This window comes from Panulirus ornatus, chromosome 53, assembly GCF_036320965.1.
Source record: "Panulirus ornatus isolate Po-2019 chromosome 53, ASM3632096v1, whole genome shotgun sequence".
Classification (NCBI taxonomy): domain Eukaryota; kingdom Metazoa; phylum Arthropoda; class Malacostraca; order Decapoda; family Palinuridae; genus Panulirus; species Panulirus ornatus.
In genome coordinates, this window is record NC_092276.1 from 11153245 (window position 1) to 11170744 (window position 17500).

General features: G+C 41.9%; 1 protein-coding gene across 5 annotated transcripts in view; it reads left to right on the top strand.

Annotated features, from left to right (window-relative positions):
- Nucleotides 1–17500, top strand: part of LOC139765235 (protogenin A-like) — a 140580-nt gene that overhangs the window by 76570 nt on the left and 46510 nt on the right. For all 5 annotated transcript variants that reach the window (XM_071692574.1, XM_071692571.1, XM_071692570.1 and 2 more), the window contains exons 4-5: nt 2171–2248; nt 15353–15491. In XM_071692574.1, coding sequence (XP_071548675.1) covers nt 2171–2248; nt 15353–15491 — 217 coding nt within the window. The remainder of the gene's footprint in view (nt 1–2170; nt 2249–15352; nt 15492–17500) is intronic.

A 17500-nucleotide genomic window follows, 5' to 3' on the forward strand; every position in this document is an offset into this window, starting at 1 on the left:
ACACTCCACCTGCAGAAGGGCAAGACCAAGTTGAACTAGGGAAAGAGCACTACGCCTGCAGGAGAACATGACCTGGGTGAAACAGCGTAGCACACAATAACCTACAGAAGGGCACGACCTGAACGAACCAGGAAAGCACACTTCACCTACAGAAGGGGAAGACCTAAACGAACCAGGGAAACACACTTCACCTACAGGAGGGGAAGACCTAAACGAATCAGGGAAGCACACTTCACCTACAGGAGGGGAAGACCTAAACGAACCAGCGAAGCATACTTCACCTACAGGAGGGCAAGACCTGACCCAACCAGGGAAGCACACTTCACCTGAAGGAAATTATCATTTAAAACGAACCCCAAACACAGCACTGCGTTTGGACATTAAAGTCACCTGCACCTCCAGGACACATTGTGGAGTAAAGTCAGGTTCTCCACCTCAAATGAACATAAAAAAAAAAAAACATCACTCAGTGTGACATATTACCAAACTTTCGCAGCGGCGAGTGTAAATGACAGCAAAACAAATTTTGGATTATTACACTGTGAAACACGTGCCGTCCATCTCCCTGTGTATTTCAGCCTCCAGCTCGCTCGCCACACAGCCACAGCACATGTCAGCATGCTTTAAAGCTGGACACAGTTATGTATATATGTTGGCTGTGTGGCGTGTTCTTATACCACATGAAGGTAAGTTTACGATAGCTCGATTGATTAACCAAATCACCGCCGCTTGGGAAACTCGGTAAACAATCGTAATGATATAATGGGAGAGGACGTATCGTTTTCAGGGACGGTAGGAATAAATAAAGATGGAAGGAATGCCTTGATCTAAATTGAGAATTACGCGACGACTGAGCGTCTGCCTGTCTGACAGTTGAAGCCACAGCTTATTTGCATTGCTAGGGAAGAGGAGGAAGGGTAACATGGATACCTTAAGAAAATAATACGTCATTTTGAAAAGGTTATTTATTCTTCAGAGGAGGGCTAAGCTAGTGTCACTGAAATAAGGGACTCTTTGTAATAAGACGCATTAGTATTATACATATTCTATCTTAAAAATAAGGCGAAAAGGAAGGAACACACATACCCGAATATACATATCACAGTGTTTCACAATATTAGAATATTAGATTATCAGTTTTTCTTTTTCATGTTAGTATAGTGAAGATGTGAGATTCATTCTTACCTCTTTTATATTCATTTAAAACTCGTGTTTAAGGATGTAAGATCTTTTGTATTTCGGCCATACGAACCCACGATTACAGTGTGTGTGTGTTAAGATATTCAGAGCGATAGAATACAGTCAGAATATCAATTTCATGATAGTGTAGTGAAGATGTGGGTTTTTTTTACTCTGACGTAGATCCTCGCTTCTTCAAACGACCCCTTGCTTCATGACCTTCACCCCATACCTACAATACCTCACACACACACACACACACACACACACACACACACACACACACACACACGTGCTACATCATCTGACCCAGCGCCACATATAACCCATTCCCACACCTGTACTTTGCCTCACTCCTGCAGCAACTCGTTCCAAACTTCACCAGTTCCAGAGTGTCACATATAAGGGCTTTGGAGGGAGGAGGAGGAGAAGGAGTGAGGAAGATCTTTATGGCTGACCATTCTAGAAATCAAGGGAAAGATATAAGAATCTTCTCAAAAAGTGATTTCTGTCAGAGCAGCATTTCTTATGGTTTGGGAAATGACTTCTCTTGAGAACGTCTGCCTCACACGATAAGGGGAACAAGAATGGGAGGAGGGACAGAACTTCAGACTCACCCTATCACTGAACCTCACAAACGAGAGAGGATTTCCCTCATCTCCTTTGGGACTGACGAGGGAGGGATCGCTGGCGTGAAATGACGAGACTTGTATCTCCTTCTTACTCACATGGAAGAGGAAGGGATAAGCGAGGAGATGACCCCAAAGGGAATAGACTATGTCTCTTGACATCACAGGAAAAATTAGGGGGTGCTGGGAGTCATAGTGTCTATGTGGAATGGTGATGTATAGGAGAGGTGCAGGATGGAAGGGCTACAGCAACAGTGTCTCCAATAGGAAATTTCAATCCCAGTTTTCTTCACTATGTTAGGGATGGGCCATATCTCAACTGCCACTGATAACAACCTCTCTCGTTCTTCTTTCCTCTGCAGGTGTCATGGATCCGACAAGAGGACCTGAAGGTGCTGGCCACGGACGAAGTCACCTTCACCTCCGACGAACGCCTGAAGGTGAGTGTCTTCAGATATGTGAATGTGATGATCCATGAGGGAAAGCGAAGCTTACCTCACAGCCGCTCAGTCACAGAGAACTGGAATGTTATGCTTCGGATCCTGGACGATGGTCCTGGAACTCTTCGGAAAAGTTCCTGGACGATGGTCCTGGAACTCTTCGGAAAAGTTCCTGGACGATGGTCCTGGAACTCTTCAGAAAAGTTCCTGGACGATGGTCCTGGAACTCTTCGGAAAAGTTCCTGGACGATGGTCCTGGAACTCTTCGGAAAAGTTCCTGGACGATGGTCCTGGAACTCTTCGGAAAAGTTCCTGGACGATGGTCCTGGAACTCTTCGGAAAAGTTCCTGGACGATGGTCCTGGAACTCTTCAGAAAAGTTCCTGGACGATGGTCCTGGAACTCTTCAGAAAAGTTCCTGGACGATGGTCCTGGAACTCTTCAGAAAAGTTCCTGGACGATGGTCCTGGAACTCTTCGGAAAAGTTCCAGGTTCCTGGAATCTTTGTGACACTTAACAACCACATTCTCGGTGATGTCACAAGACCTCGCTGACTCAGAGAGGGAGTAACAGGCCACTAGATTGTTACAGTAACGAGTTACAAAGCACCGTTACCTTTTAAGCTCACGAAGCGTTCGGTCTTTCATGGTGAGTTACAGAACACCGGGTCAGGTAACGCTCGTGGCAAGACCATATACAGTTCACTACTTCTGAGTGACAGGACATTATCAATGAGTTACAGAACAGGAGGATGACAGAGCACTCGACCCATAAGAGTGAGGCATGGATCCCACACTCGTATCTTTCAGAATGTTCCTCCTGAAGGGTCGTGGGGGCACTGGATTCGTATGGATTAGGTTAAGGAATACCACTGACATTGTATTTTTGACTCCATACTTCTCATTAATAACGTTACGAAAGACTTTGCTGTATCGACCCATTAGCATTTTCTTTGCATTAATGAAACACATTGTCTCTGGGGGTCTGACTACGAGTTTCTAGTTTGTGATATAAACACATATATATATATTTGTGTTTTTATAATGACGAGGTTTACAGAGTATTAGTTACATTTCTCGATTATATAGGTGTGTGTGTGTGTGTGTGTGTGTGTGTGTGTGTGTGTGTGTGTGTGTGTGTGTGTGTGTGTGTGTGAAATATTCACAAATTTCCCTAAAATTCAAGTAATGAATGACCATGGGCTGAAAATTACCAGATAAAAAACAAGAATTTTTTCTTTTCTTTTTTCATACGTGTCATTTTTAACTTCGTTCAAACATATCTCTCACACTTTCGGCTTTTTGAAATTTATATCACTTTCTACACCTGACGCATATGTCACCGTGGGTGACCTCCCAAACGCGATATACATCTGATAACTTAGCTGGTGTGTATATCCCTGATAACTTAGCTGGTGTGTATATCCCTGAGTTTATTTTTTAAGGTTTTTAGTGCTGTCTTTTGGCACATATGTTACTTAGTAGTGATTCACTGGCGTCATGTAGTATTAAGTCTGATACATTGCCCACCCAGAACTCAACCCCCTGATAGACTCAACCCCCTAATAAACTCAACCCCCGATAAACTCAACCCCCTGATAAACTCAACCCCCTCATAAACTCAACCCCCTGATAAACTCAACCCTTGATAAACTCAACCCCCTGATAAACTCAACCCCCTGATAAACTCAACCCTTGATAAACTCAACCCCCTGATAAACTCAACCCCCTGATAAACTCAACCCCCTCATAAACTCAACCCCCTCATAAACTCAACCCTTGATAAACTCAACCCTTGATAAACTCAACCCCCTGATAAACTCAACCCCCTGATAATTACATTACCCCTCGTGTTCAATATATGTTATCGTATTCATCCATGATACCAAATCACTTAGACAACAAATAACTGTTTTATCAAGATAATCTGCTTTGATATCTTGTTTAGTTACATTCATGTTTTAGATAATTGAGGAGTTTGTTTAGAAGAGAGTCTCTTTATTGTAATTTGCATACGACAAAGTTAAAGTTGGAAATGACTTTTATTCATCTTATCATCAACTCCATTTAAAAAACTAAATCTTCCTGCAGTTGTTCAAAAATTCATAAACCTTTTAGATTGCTCGGGGATGAGTTAAGGTACTGATCAGAATTTTGCCTTTGTGCATCACAAACATTCACATGAAATCCCACGAGGTATTAGAGAAATATATCTATCAAAAAGATATAAGTCCCAGGAATATTGTCAAACAGATAATCCTAAGTGATAGGAAAAAAAAATAAAGCACATAAGAATGTGATAATTTTATGCATTTCTCTGAGAGTCAGAATGACTTTTTTTTTTCCTCTTTGAAATTTTTGTGATTTCGTTTTATTTTGCTTTCATTAATCATGTGCATGTTAGTTAAAACATTCCTTTGTACTGAGAGCCTGTAACATGAGCAAACTTCCATGAAACCCCTTAACGCTTGGATAGAGTATATATATATATATATATATATATATATATATATATATATATATATATATATATATATATATATATATATATATGGCTACGCCGCAGTCAGTAGTTAGGGATGGTGGACTCCTTTAGAGAGAGAGAGAGAGGTTCCATGATGATATTGTACTCCTTTTCATCCACTGACAATGATCAAACCTCGCTGTACGCAACAGCGTGTAGGTGGAGCTGAGCAAAACACACACACACACACACACACACACACACACACACACACACACACACACACACACACACAACTGGTTTCTGGGAGGACACTTGCACAAGGAAAAGCCGCTGTAAGACACACATAAGACTCACGTCTATATCCTAACTGAGTCTCTCAAGGGGGGGAAAGAGATCTTCTCTGTGAAATGTGCTGACGATCAAACCTTTATTATTTTACCACCAGTTCGATAGCGTCTGGTTAAAGTCTTCAGTTCCTGGAGTCTTGGATGACAAGGGTAGTTAAAGACAAGAACTGGTGTCTTCCCGAAGAAGGGAAATGAATAGGGTTGTTCAAGAATCTTTTTCGAAGGTCGGCATGAATGAGTTGATTATTTTTCTTTTCTTTTTAAGATCTTAGACGAAAGGTTGATTTAAGATCTCCCTCTCTTTCGAGACGAGGGGAAGTGTCTTTTGTGTGTGTGTGTGTGTGTGTGTGGATACGGGAGTCCTTGTGTTTCTCTGTGCCAAAGGAGAGGGTCAAATGAGAGGCGAGTGGCACCTGTGCTCTTATGTTTCAGAATAACTTTTGTAGGGGACGTGCATGTCAATGGTTAGCCATGAGTGTCACTACGATTTTGCTGTAGGAAGTCACACACAATATGCGTACGTAAGTCCATAGACTTCCTGTTATTCTGTGGGGTTATCCCTTAAGTCCACAGTCGTTTTGTTTATAAGAATTTCTTTCTAGATTTCTGAATGGACTTTTAGGTGATGTCCCACTCAGTCTGAGGTCGTCATTCAACCAGTCCCTCTTAAGGAAACGGGAGGGAATAGTAGTACATCCCATAAGAATCTAGTGTTCGTATTACCCATCCCACTGCATGTCTTCGAGTCCGGATGCATTTTGGTGGTGTGGCATCGAGCCGCCAACGCGAGAATTACGGATCGCTCTTGGTTGAAGACGTCTTGAGTCATACTGCCACTCTTTTGGCACTTGGAGATGTAGCAGCGCTTGTTACCACCAGTCAGCTTGGGGAACGTGGGGTCCGGCAGGCTTTAACTTAACAGGGTGGAAGCGCGTGTGCTGAGTGGTGCTTCCTCCTCCTCCTCACCACCACTACCCTCACTGCCCCCTAATGGTGCGGGAGTTGGGTTAGCTGCAAGTGTGTGTGTGTGTGTGCCACCGATGCACCGTCGTGGTAAAATTGCCGAACTGTCAAAAACGTATTCGGTGGATCATTTATCGAATCATCTGCTCTCGGATCTTTCTTAGCGTCTTTGTCTATATAGCGATCGTGTTCTGAGAAGGTCTTTTTAATCTATGAACTGTAATATCTCACAGGTATTCAAACTGGGGATTCTGGGAGCTGAGGAGGTCAGGGAAATGTGAAACAGAAAGTCAGGTTGTAGATGATAGTGAACAGATAGACAGATGAAACAGTAGTTGACAGGTGAATTGGCGAAGGGGAGAGTGAAAGAACATCTGTCTGATGGAGTAGCCCGAAGCAAGTGAAACAGTAGCGAGCAGGTGAAGCAGAAGTAGTCAGGGGAAGCAGTGAGGCATATGAGAAGCAGTGAGATGAAGTTAAAAATGGAACTCGCCATGTGAAGTATCAGAGAACACGTAGAGTAGTAGAGTGAAACAGAAGAGTTCAGATGAAACAGCAAAAGACAAATGAAAGAGCAAGGGGACTAGTGAAGCAACATGAGACAACCGAAGCATTAGGGTAAGAAGCTTCGGATCTGGTGAAGCACTCCTCCACAGATCCAATACAGCCCATTAACTCCCTCGTATACTGGGCGTCTATATCACTAACAAAAGACCTGTCTACCATAGCCTGAATGAGATGACATGTACCTCACTGACCCATGGTATGAACGGCATCTCACGAGCCGTCAATCACGAATGGCAATTTGTACGAGTGTCTCTTTGTGTACTCGTGTGGCCTCCAGGCTAACCAATATGTGTTTCGAAGTGATATTTGTGGAGTTTATACTCGCCACAGCCTTACTTACCTTTTAACCACGAGTCTAATTAGAGCCACATTTTATACAGCGTCGTATTAACGTTCTTCGTTAGTGAGAAGAAAGTGCCAACCCGTGGTACTACAAGCTTTGTAAGAAAAGATTTTTGTTTTATAAAGTAAAAGACGCCTTAGGTTATCGAGGCCTAGAAATATCCTGGTATAGCCGATCGGCAGCACGTCGCCCCTTGTATATCACATCGCTCCATTTCTTTTTTTTTTCCATCCTAAGTTCGATCAGCTAAATGTTGCTTCCTATTTTGATCACGTTCTCCTCTGCTTTCACACAAGACATGACCACCCCAATTGTATTCATTGTATCACCTCCCTACGATGATTTTTTCCCATATTCCATAACACGTAATCCATTTCGCATACATCCTCTGTATAGATTGATATCTTTCTTTGATATATTCTGTGGTTCTAAGTTACAAAGAATTGTATCAAAAGCTAGTGTTGTCAAGGTTAGCATCGCTGACCATGACACATTCACGTCCTGCTCGGGGTCGAGAGCATAGGTTCGAATTCTACTTGCGGCAGTCGGTCCACAGTCAACCCAGCTGTTCATCATCTCTAGATGATGATCAATAAGATGGGCACTTGGCCTAGGCTATTGTATATATATATATATATATACATATATATATATATATATATATATATATATATATATATATATATATATATATATATATATATATATATATATATATATGTATGTATCGAGGTCTTCCTAAGCCGATTCCAATGGGTCAAGGTTATAAGACTGATGCTCTGCTGACAGAGCCCTTTTCGAAATATGATCGAAGTCTTTATAAGCCGATGTCTATACCAAGGTTCCACTTACAAAACCTCTTTGGATGTAAACCTATCGAGGTTTGCATCTGCCTCGACAGAGCTGACAAACCTCATACCTGTCATTAAAGGAGCAATCTTTTTTTAAATGACGTTTGGCTTGCCTGTGGCGGACAACGGAGCACGGTTTTCTCAAGACCTTCGAACGGGAAATTGAACCTGTGTCGTACCTTAGAGTCTGTCTTTTTTAAGGGTCGTATAACAGTCCAGACGAAGAAGGCAAGAGGGACCCCAATACCCAGGAAGGTCTTGCCTTAGAATCCTTCTGCAACCCAGTTCAAAGTGCAGCGTAGCGAGATGGCAACAAGACATAAGTAAAAGGAGCCACTGCTCATTTTTTGGAGGTATGTGAGGGTATTCCACGAGGCTTCAATTCGACAAGAGTATTCGGAGGTTTCCAAAATCCTCCTCAAAAAAGAGGCACACGCATACCATCCATACGAAACTGACCTAACACTTCGAATTCGTCAGCCTCAAGAGAAACCAACCAATCCACAGACGCCTCGTTGCGTTCAAGTAGTTGCCTTGAACTGCAGTGACGTTATTTTTTTTTTTTTAACCCGGAAGCATATGCAGTCCAGTAATTTTGTCCCTTGTTAACACCTGGCAACCAAAATTTTTAGATAAATATATTATACCAGGAATGAAAAAAATGAAATGAATTAGTGTCATTTCTTTTTTTTCCCCCTGCGACAAGTGGAGTTTTACTCAAATTTATGATTTCATATTCAAAGCGTATATTATAGAATTATTTTTTTCTTACAGCGTAAACTATAGATTAATTTTTCTTTTCTCCACGTTAATCATAGAATTTTCATTTCCCTTTTTTTTTCGTTTACTCTGGAACATGCCATGTTGCATAGCAATATGATCAACGGGCCATATCCAGCTAGTTTAACGTTGATAAGATAGTGACAATACATTTTAACAACACATAAGCGTAAATTATATTATCCAATAAAATTTTAATTAACGACACCATTTCTTTTTTTTTCATCAGCATCAATATGTATTTGTAGATACATGGAATTGATAGAATATATATACTTTAAAAAACCTTTCAGCTGTTTGAATATTTAATGTATCATTTATAATGAATATCTATTGTAAAAAGGTATATATATATATATATATATATATATATATATATATATATATATATATATATATATATATATATATATATATATATATATATATGTATATATATATATATATATATATATATATATATATATATATATATATATATATATATATATATATATATATATATATATAACTAAAATGCATTGGAATAGATGATTGAGTTTCACCTATGGGCAAAGACATGGCTCGAATCCTTCTTGCCCACAGGTAAATCATCGTCATGCAACATACATATGTTTGAATAATGTCTCAATAGATACATAAAACCCAGTGCTTTGCACATATCACATATAATACATTACATATCTCGTATGACAGGTACCTCCACGTATTTATGACAAAATAACGTCTCCTGGTTTATCCACGTCTTCATCACTGTCATCAACATGACTCGTTAAGGTTCGTGTCCCTTGGCGCTTGTCTCTGCCACACTAAATCCCATTATCATCATCACTGCTGCAGGATACATATATTGCCTCGTTGCAGTAGATGCGTCTGTTCCTCTTTGACGACAACTGCTCGCCCACATCTGCTTCGGGAGCAGACATGTCGGTGTTATGAGAGGGAGACATGTATACATTTACTCCCTGTCTCTTCCAAGCCTGTGGCTCGAATGGAGGGATTCTGTCGTGTTCAGTGGCTGTTGTGTATCATGCCATTGCCCAATAGTGTTCATTGAGCTTATAAGCTGGTTAAATCTGCTTCGAATTGACAGTAGCCGTAAAAAGTGTATTCGTAGCTTTCTAACAGCTCTGGAAAGCTGCTGCATCAGCAATGGAGCAGCCAAGAAAACTGCTCCACCGGTAATCCGGCAGTGTAGAAAACTGCAGCATTAGCACTTCACCTGTTTCACCTGTCGAGAAAATCGCCACAGGAGGCATTTTCAGATAGCCTAAAAATCGCTCTGTGTGTTTTTTTCCTGCCACTCGAAGGATTTTTTTTTGTCTAAGAGAAACCTAACCTAATCTTACCAAACCTAATCGTACCAAACCTAACCTAACCTAACCTGATCTAACCTGAACTAACCTGTTCTAACCTAACCTAACTTAACCTGATCTAACGTAACTAACCTGACCCAACTTAACCTAACCTGATCTAACCTAACCTAACCTGTTCTAACCTAACGTAACCTGATCTAACCTAACTAACCTGACCAAACTTAACCTAACGTGATCTACCTGACTTAACCTAACCTAACCTGATCTAACCTGACCTAACCATGATCTTACCAAACCTAACTTAACCTGATCTAACCTAACTAACCTGACCTACCTTAACCTAACCTGATCTAACCTAACTAACCTGACCTAACTGAACCTAACCTAACCTAACCTAACCAAACCTAACCTTCCGAGAATTTCATATGTTGAATGTTGTAAGTGTCTGTCTTTGCAGATGGAGCATATTTTTCTTTTTCTTTCCCCCTTTCTCACTTTTCCTCATAATTGTACCTTTTTAAATCGGTCGCGTCGGACACCTACCTCGGCGTGAACTGTATCCGATTGCCACACGCTGCGCCCCAAGACTGAAGGTAATTCGTGGAAGACTGACTTACTTCGATTGAACACCAAGTGCTCGAGGATCACTCTGGGGTATTGCAAGGGGTATTCCAAGGGGTAATGCAAGGAGTGTTCCAAGGGGTAATGCAAGGGGTAATGCAAGGGGTGTTGCAAGGGGTAATGCAAGGGGTAATGCAAGGGGTAATGCAAGGGGTAATGCGTTTCCTGTTATTTCATGGCTCTTTGGCGCACGAGCTAAGAGTGTTTGTGATCTGAGGATTTTCAGGGATTACCGAAGGATCTACACGGAGGGAGTGTAATCACCTGGACGATTAATGATTACCCAGGTGAGACACACACACACACACACACACACACACACACACACACACACACACACACACACACACACACACACACACACAATCACATATATAAATACGACCAATACATATTCAATACTCACTTTCTCTTGGTTTTTCTTGAACTTTTCTCTATGTTACCGCACTCTGCCTGTTCGAGGTCACACCGCGAGTGAAAGGTCATCTTTGGCGAGGCTGTATCAATAGAAATACAGTCTTTTCAAAGACTTAACCACTCTAAAGGAGTCGTACCTTTCCCTGCGAATGGAAGCAGCGCCACCCTTATTAGCTGCGGGAAAGATTTATATAAACAAAAATTGGTCCCGGGGTGATAATGAATTGTATATATATATATATATATATATATATATATATATATAGAGAGAGAGAGAGAGAGAGAGAGAGAGAGAGAGAGAGAGAGAGAGAGAGAGAGAGAGAGAGAGACAGACAGACAGACAGACAGACAGACAGAAAAAGAGAGAGACAGACATACGGTTCCTTATTGTCTTAACAACGCAACGTGCTGGAAAATATTTCCTTGGAAATGGAACCCCCAGCCACCGTTTTTCATCCTCTAACAGGTTTTTCACACCCTTGGTACAAGGTGATTTACATCACTTCTTTCACTTCTGAGAAGTGCAATTAGGATCACAATGAGGGGAGGAAGGTGCCCACCCACCCAATCGGGACCTTACGAGTGTACTTTTTACCTACTGAAATACTCCAAAGTAATTGGTCGATCTTTAGTCGAGTTGCTCACCCACGGGAGAAGGTCTTACGCCGTTCATTCATCAGGAGTAATCCCTGTGTTGGCCAGAGATCAGAGGATATCCTTCGTCCCCGTGTCCTTGCCTTGCCAAAGTCCCTGATATTGTCATCCCGGAAGGCAGAATGAAGCACGCTGGCTTTGAAGCGTTGCAGGCGGATATTGCAATACGTTCTGCGATGACTATACGACCCTGACATGATGTTTCCTCTCCAAGGGAAAAAAAAATAATTGCATTGGATGACTTACGGGAGAGAAGCAAGGGATAGCTCAGGAAAAGGAAAGAGACAAAGGGAGCTAAAGATTACGGGGGGAAAGGGACAAGTGGTTAGAGGGAATGAGCTTTAAGGGAATAGGCAAGGGAGAGTTAGAGGTGTGTAAGGAAAAGGACCACAACAGGAGAGATTGTATAGAGTCAAAGACTGTAAACCGTAAGGGATGGAAAGATTGTAGGTGGCTTGTGGAGGATTTGTGGCGTGGGCTGAGTGTAGTACTGAGAGCGTGGAGTGTGGGTGGAGTGGAGTGCTGAGTGTCTGGAGGATTTACAATGTGGAGTGAGTGGAGTGAGTGAAGGGCTATTGACATCGGTGAGGTGATGAATATGTGGAAGATTTGTTATGTGGATTAAGTGGAGTGTTGGGTATGTGGAGGGTGTATGATACGGATGAGGTGGAGTGCTGAGTGTTAAGATGTGACCAAGACTTGAAATGGAAAGTCTGTGCGGTAAAGAAGTTACCCTAACGAGTTTTCGAACAAGTTTTATCATAGTGCATCGGTTACGTAATGCATTTCCTATAGACATTTTGAACCCCCCTGGCGGCTCTGAAGAGCAAATAGTTGTGATATGAGATTCTCAAAGTTTACAAGCTGCTGGGATGGTAAGAAGAAGAGGAAGAAGAAGAGGCAAGGGATCTAGTCTCTGAGGGACGTCCCTCGTAAATTTTTTTATGTATCGCTTTGGGGCAACATAATACCATCGCGTTAGTTCGAGTCTTTTTGTTTTTCTGTTTTTGTTTCTGGTTTGTTTTTGCAGAGCTAATTTCTTGTCATTACCGTGTGTATATATTCGTCTGTCGTCGAGTTATGACCCTGAGCTAGATTTATATCCTCGGTAATTATGCAAATGAACGTATCATGACGAGAGACTCGTCCTCCTATTTCGTGTAATGCGTTCGTGAATGAATGATTCTAACCAAGACACAGCGAGTCTTGCTGAAGAGCTTCGTTATTAACCTTGTGTGAATGTCACTTACTTGGCTCATATCCCCCTCACAAGATGATTCCCATGTGTGAATTATGTTCCAGAACAGATTTTCCATTTTCAGTAGGTCCTGGGTGCACTGACGGGCGTGTGTGTGTGTGTGTGTGTGTGTGTGTGTGTGTGTGTGTGTGCGTGTGTGTGTGTGTGTGTGTGTCTGTGTGTGTGGAAAGAGAGTTTACTAAATGTGACGCCGAAAGACGGATCTGATTGACGGTATAGTAAACCCGACAGTTTACGTGAGTTTACACGAGAAAGACAGGCCACAGGAGGCGAAGGTGTTTACCTCAGCTTACATGAGAAAGACAGACCACAGAAGGCGAAGGTGTTTACCTTAGTTTACATGAGAAAGACAGACCACAGGTTGTCTGGCATACAAGAACAACATGGAGTATATGACTTGACAACATCAAATTGTATGGTGTCCGCCAAGGTTATCGAGTGAATAGATGAGTGGGATGCTGAAGAGCGAGGCCTAATTACTGAGTAAGGCTCTGGGCCGAAGCATAAAAACACTACCAATGTACGAGATGCAAAATTTAGTTTTTCCTCTTTTTTTTTCCCTCCAAGTGTTTCAAGAAGTGACATTTGTTTGAGAGAGAGAGAGAGAGAGAGAGAGAGAGAGAGAGAGAGAGAGAGAGAGAGAGAGAGAGAGCAGTTGTTAACGCCAGCGAACTAATCCATAACCAGAGGGTTGATATTGCACACACACACACACACGCACACACGCACACACACACACACACACACACGCACACACACACACACACACACACACACATACAAACACAAACACAAACACACAAAAATACACATATATATACAGGCTCTCGTGACATAAAGATTGTCTTGTTTAATTTAGCACGAAAACTACCCATTACTCAGACGTTCAAAGAAATTTTTTGACGTGAGACATTTCAGAATTAACATGAAAACTAGGTAATCTGTTCCAATGCTGCAATTACTACCATTTTTGGAAGGTAAATGGTGGACACGATGTTATGTAAAGAAAGGACAATGGCAAAAGATAAGGATGATGAGTATAACGTACACTTAAAATGGTTTATGTTCAAGCACATTGTAGACTTTCTCAACAAGAACAAATGAGGCCCCTTTGTCCGGTTTCCTGGCGCTACCTCGCTGACGCAGGGGGTGGCGATGATATTTCCTGTGGGGCGGGGTAGCTCCATAATGTTCTATGAAGGTGCGCGTTCATATTCACTTACTCGTATTCATATACCTCCGCGTTGTACAGTTAGGTTCGGTAAAACTCTATCAGTTAGCTATGTGCGCCTGTTGGGAAATAACCGGTATAGACCCCGTTGCTCACCACTTTGAGACGAAGGGTATTCGAGTACTTAGTATTCGAATAGTTGTTTCCTATTAGCCAGGCCCATAGCCTAGCGGTTAGCATGCCTGCCTCTTGCACAGGGGTCCCGTGTTCGATCCTGGCTGTTGGAGGTTTGTATGTTCTATGAAGGTGCGCGTTCATATGCACTTTATTCGTATATATATATATATATAGATATATATATATATATATATATATATATATATATATATATATATATATATATATATATATATTAAGTGCACAAGACACGCTATCGTATCCAAAACCTCCTTGATCACTGGATGTACTTCAACTCAGATACGTCACTTGATATACACTCACCAAATTCATATCATACAGTTTCCTTCATGCGTATGCATACATATATCCATCCGTCTTTGCGCAGTGACGAAAGGCTTCCATGATGCAATATTCAGTGGTCAGAATGCATATGAATTTCCTCCTAGAAGTCGTATATCAAACATTTCACTAAAGCCACGGATCAGGGGAGAGTACAAGGCAAAATTTCAAGAAACATGACACAATCATAACTCTCAAAGCGAGACAGAAAGACACGCATTACACATGAATTCAAAGCAGCATATATACTACGTACTCTGGGCATTTTGTCACAGCCAGGCAATGAGGAGTGAGCTGGGATGAGTTCTGTCTCTCACACGAGGCAATCGAGAGGTATATGGGCAGACTTAACACAGCCGTAGGCTGGCCTTCTGATACCACACGCAAATCTGTCGCAATGTCTGATACCAATGCATTGATCTAACGAGAAATAGCATGGAGTCCTATCGGGCTTTGTGGGAAATATGAGTTGGAATAAGACGTAATTAGAGTTTTCCTATCCTGTGACTTTGTATGATAGATACTCCTCTTTGGACTGAGACATAGGAATCTACTGGTAATCTATCTATCTCTTAGGAGGGCATGTGAGATAACCCCAGACTAACAAGCGTAATAAAGTTCGTGTCAAAGTTTCCACTATAGACACAGTTATGGCCAAGAAGGCAGAGTAAAGTACTGCTTCGATAGGTCTGTACTTGGGCTGACGCCTCTCCCATACAGTGCGGAGACAAGACACTCAAATCTTCTTCACTGTAGGTATGGAAATTGCTGGTATGGCCGCGATGAGGTTGTGGCATCACAAGACTAACCCCAGCTCTTCTTCCCCTGGCAGGTGCGGGCGTGGAGGGAGGGCGCGGTGTGGGCGTGGGACCTGGTGATAGAGGACACAAGTCTTGCTGACGCGGGCGTGTACGAGTGCCAGGTTAACACCAGACCCAAGATCTCCCACCCAGTCACCCTCGACGTCCAATGTTAGTACCACTCTACATTCTTGTGTACATTGTGTCCAGAATTAACTGTCCCGAGCTGTCAGTGTCCATAATTATCATATTTTACGACATCTATATGTATATATTATTCACAGTGATTTTATTGTTTTAATGAGCTTGTTATTCATTGTTCATTGTGTTGTGAACGTGTGATACAATACTTGTTCTGTCTCCATACTACTTAACTTTTTCACTGTCAGTGTTCTTTGTGTTGACATGAGTATTCTGTTCGTATCGGCATATATCTGTAGTTAACTTGTCCATAGAATTGATGATCAAATGTTCAGTAAGTTCTTCGTGTCTGGTCTTCAAAGTGTTCACGCTTTTCAACAAGGTCGTCTCAATGGTCATAAAGCGTTGTCATATTGTGTGCGACTATGAGCATAGAGTTCAGGGGAAGTGAGTAATAAGTACTCCGTGTCTTCGTTGTGATTTAATTCATCGCAGGTAAGAGAGGACTTAGGATATGCTAGAACTGTGATGGTAAGGATGGGTGCTGTCCACAACGGGATAGTAGTGACTCGTGTTTGTCTGGGGAGTGTAACCTCTGATAGGTGTATATTCAGTGGGTTGGAATTTAAGAGTGAGTTGGGAGGACGCTTCTACGAAAGAAAAGTCTACCAAAAGAAGAATATATTTAAGACCGTGAGTGTTGGAGGTGTGAATAGATAAAGGTGCCACGTCTCAGAGCTGCGTCTGAGGTGATAAGGCGATTCCCTGTAGCTGTATAGTGGTGACCAGGTCCCCTTGGGAACCAGTCCAGTTCTTGTCAATCTTTGGCCACCGTCTGATATCGACACTTGGAGAGACTTCAAGTCACTCAAGTGCAGCAGTGAATTTTCAAAATGAATTAAGAGAGTGAAAAACACATGTCTGTCGTCGATTCTCTCTTACCTACTGCAACCACTTCATTGAATAGCAGCAATGGCAGAGGCCACCTCGTACCTTTAGGAAGGTCTTCGCTGTAGCTTTTGACGCTGGAGCTCGCCCATTATGTGAGCTTCTTGAAGAACACAATGGGAGACTGACTGCTTATGCTAAGCTTATAGACTACAAGTTTCCCTAAGGGTCTAAGCTTTCAAGCTATAATCACCAGTCGACTAAGCTTGTTGGAAATCATTCTCAAGCCTCGGAGATTCTCAGTACATAAACATGGTACGTCAGCTAAGATACTGGATCGGGATTTTCATGCGAGAGGGACAACTGGTTGATGGAAAGAAATTGGCCATGCGAAGGAAATGGACCAAAGGAAGCATCATCGAATCTATCCATTAGTCAGCTGCGCCTTCAATCTCTGATTGGCTGCTGGGGATACAGAGAGAGAGAGAGAGAGAGAGAGAGAGAGAGAGAGAGAGAGAGAGAGAGAGAGAGAGAGAGAGAGTACGAACGTATCTTGTGCCTTTTCTTAAACTCTTTGAAGTCGCATTTCACGAATGAAGACGGCTTCTTTAAGAAGATACGCGGCGTTTATGTAATGCTCAAGTAGATGCTGAAAAGAAAACAAGACTCCATTTAAATACTAAAGCATCTTAGACATCAAGTGTCTCCATATTACCAAAATAAGATTAAAAAAAAAATCCTTTTCTTGTTCTTAAAATTCGACCTGGAAAATTAAGGAGAGGGGTCGACCACCTCACCTCTTCCAGTACCCGATAAAAGGTGGATTTTTCTAGCTCGTTCTCCACACTGCCAGTGGCCAGCTTCGATACCGTTTTTGCGACATCTCTCCTCAAAGGAGAATGAGCCCTGCTACCGTCTTCAACCTGCGGAGGCAAGAAGACCCTACTGTAGATACGACTGAGGAGGAATAGATGGTATATCTACACTCGAGGACCAAAAAGCCTGGCAGAAATAGCTGATGAAATCCAAGGTATCATGAAAACAGGGAGAGGTGAACGGTGGCAAAAATATATAAGGATAAAACTGTTAAACAAAAGGAAATATATATATATATATATATATATATATATATATATATATATATATATATA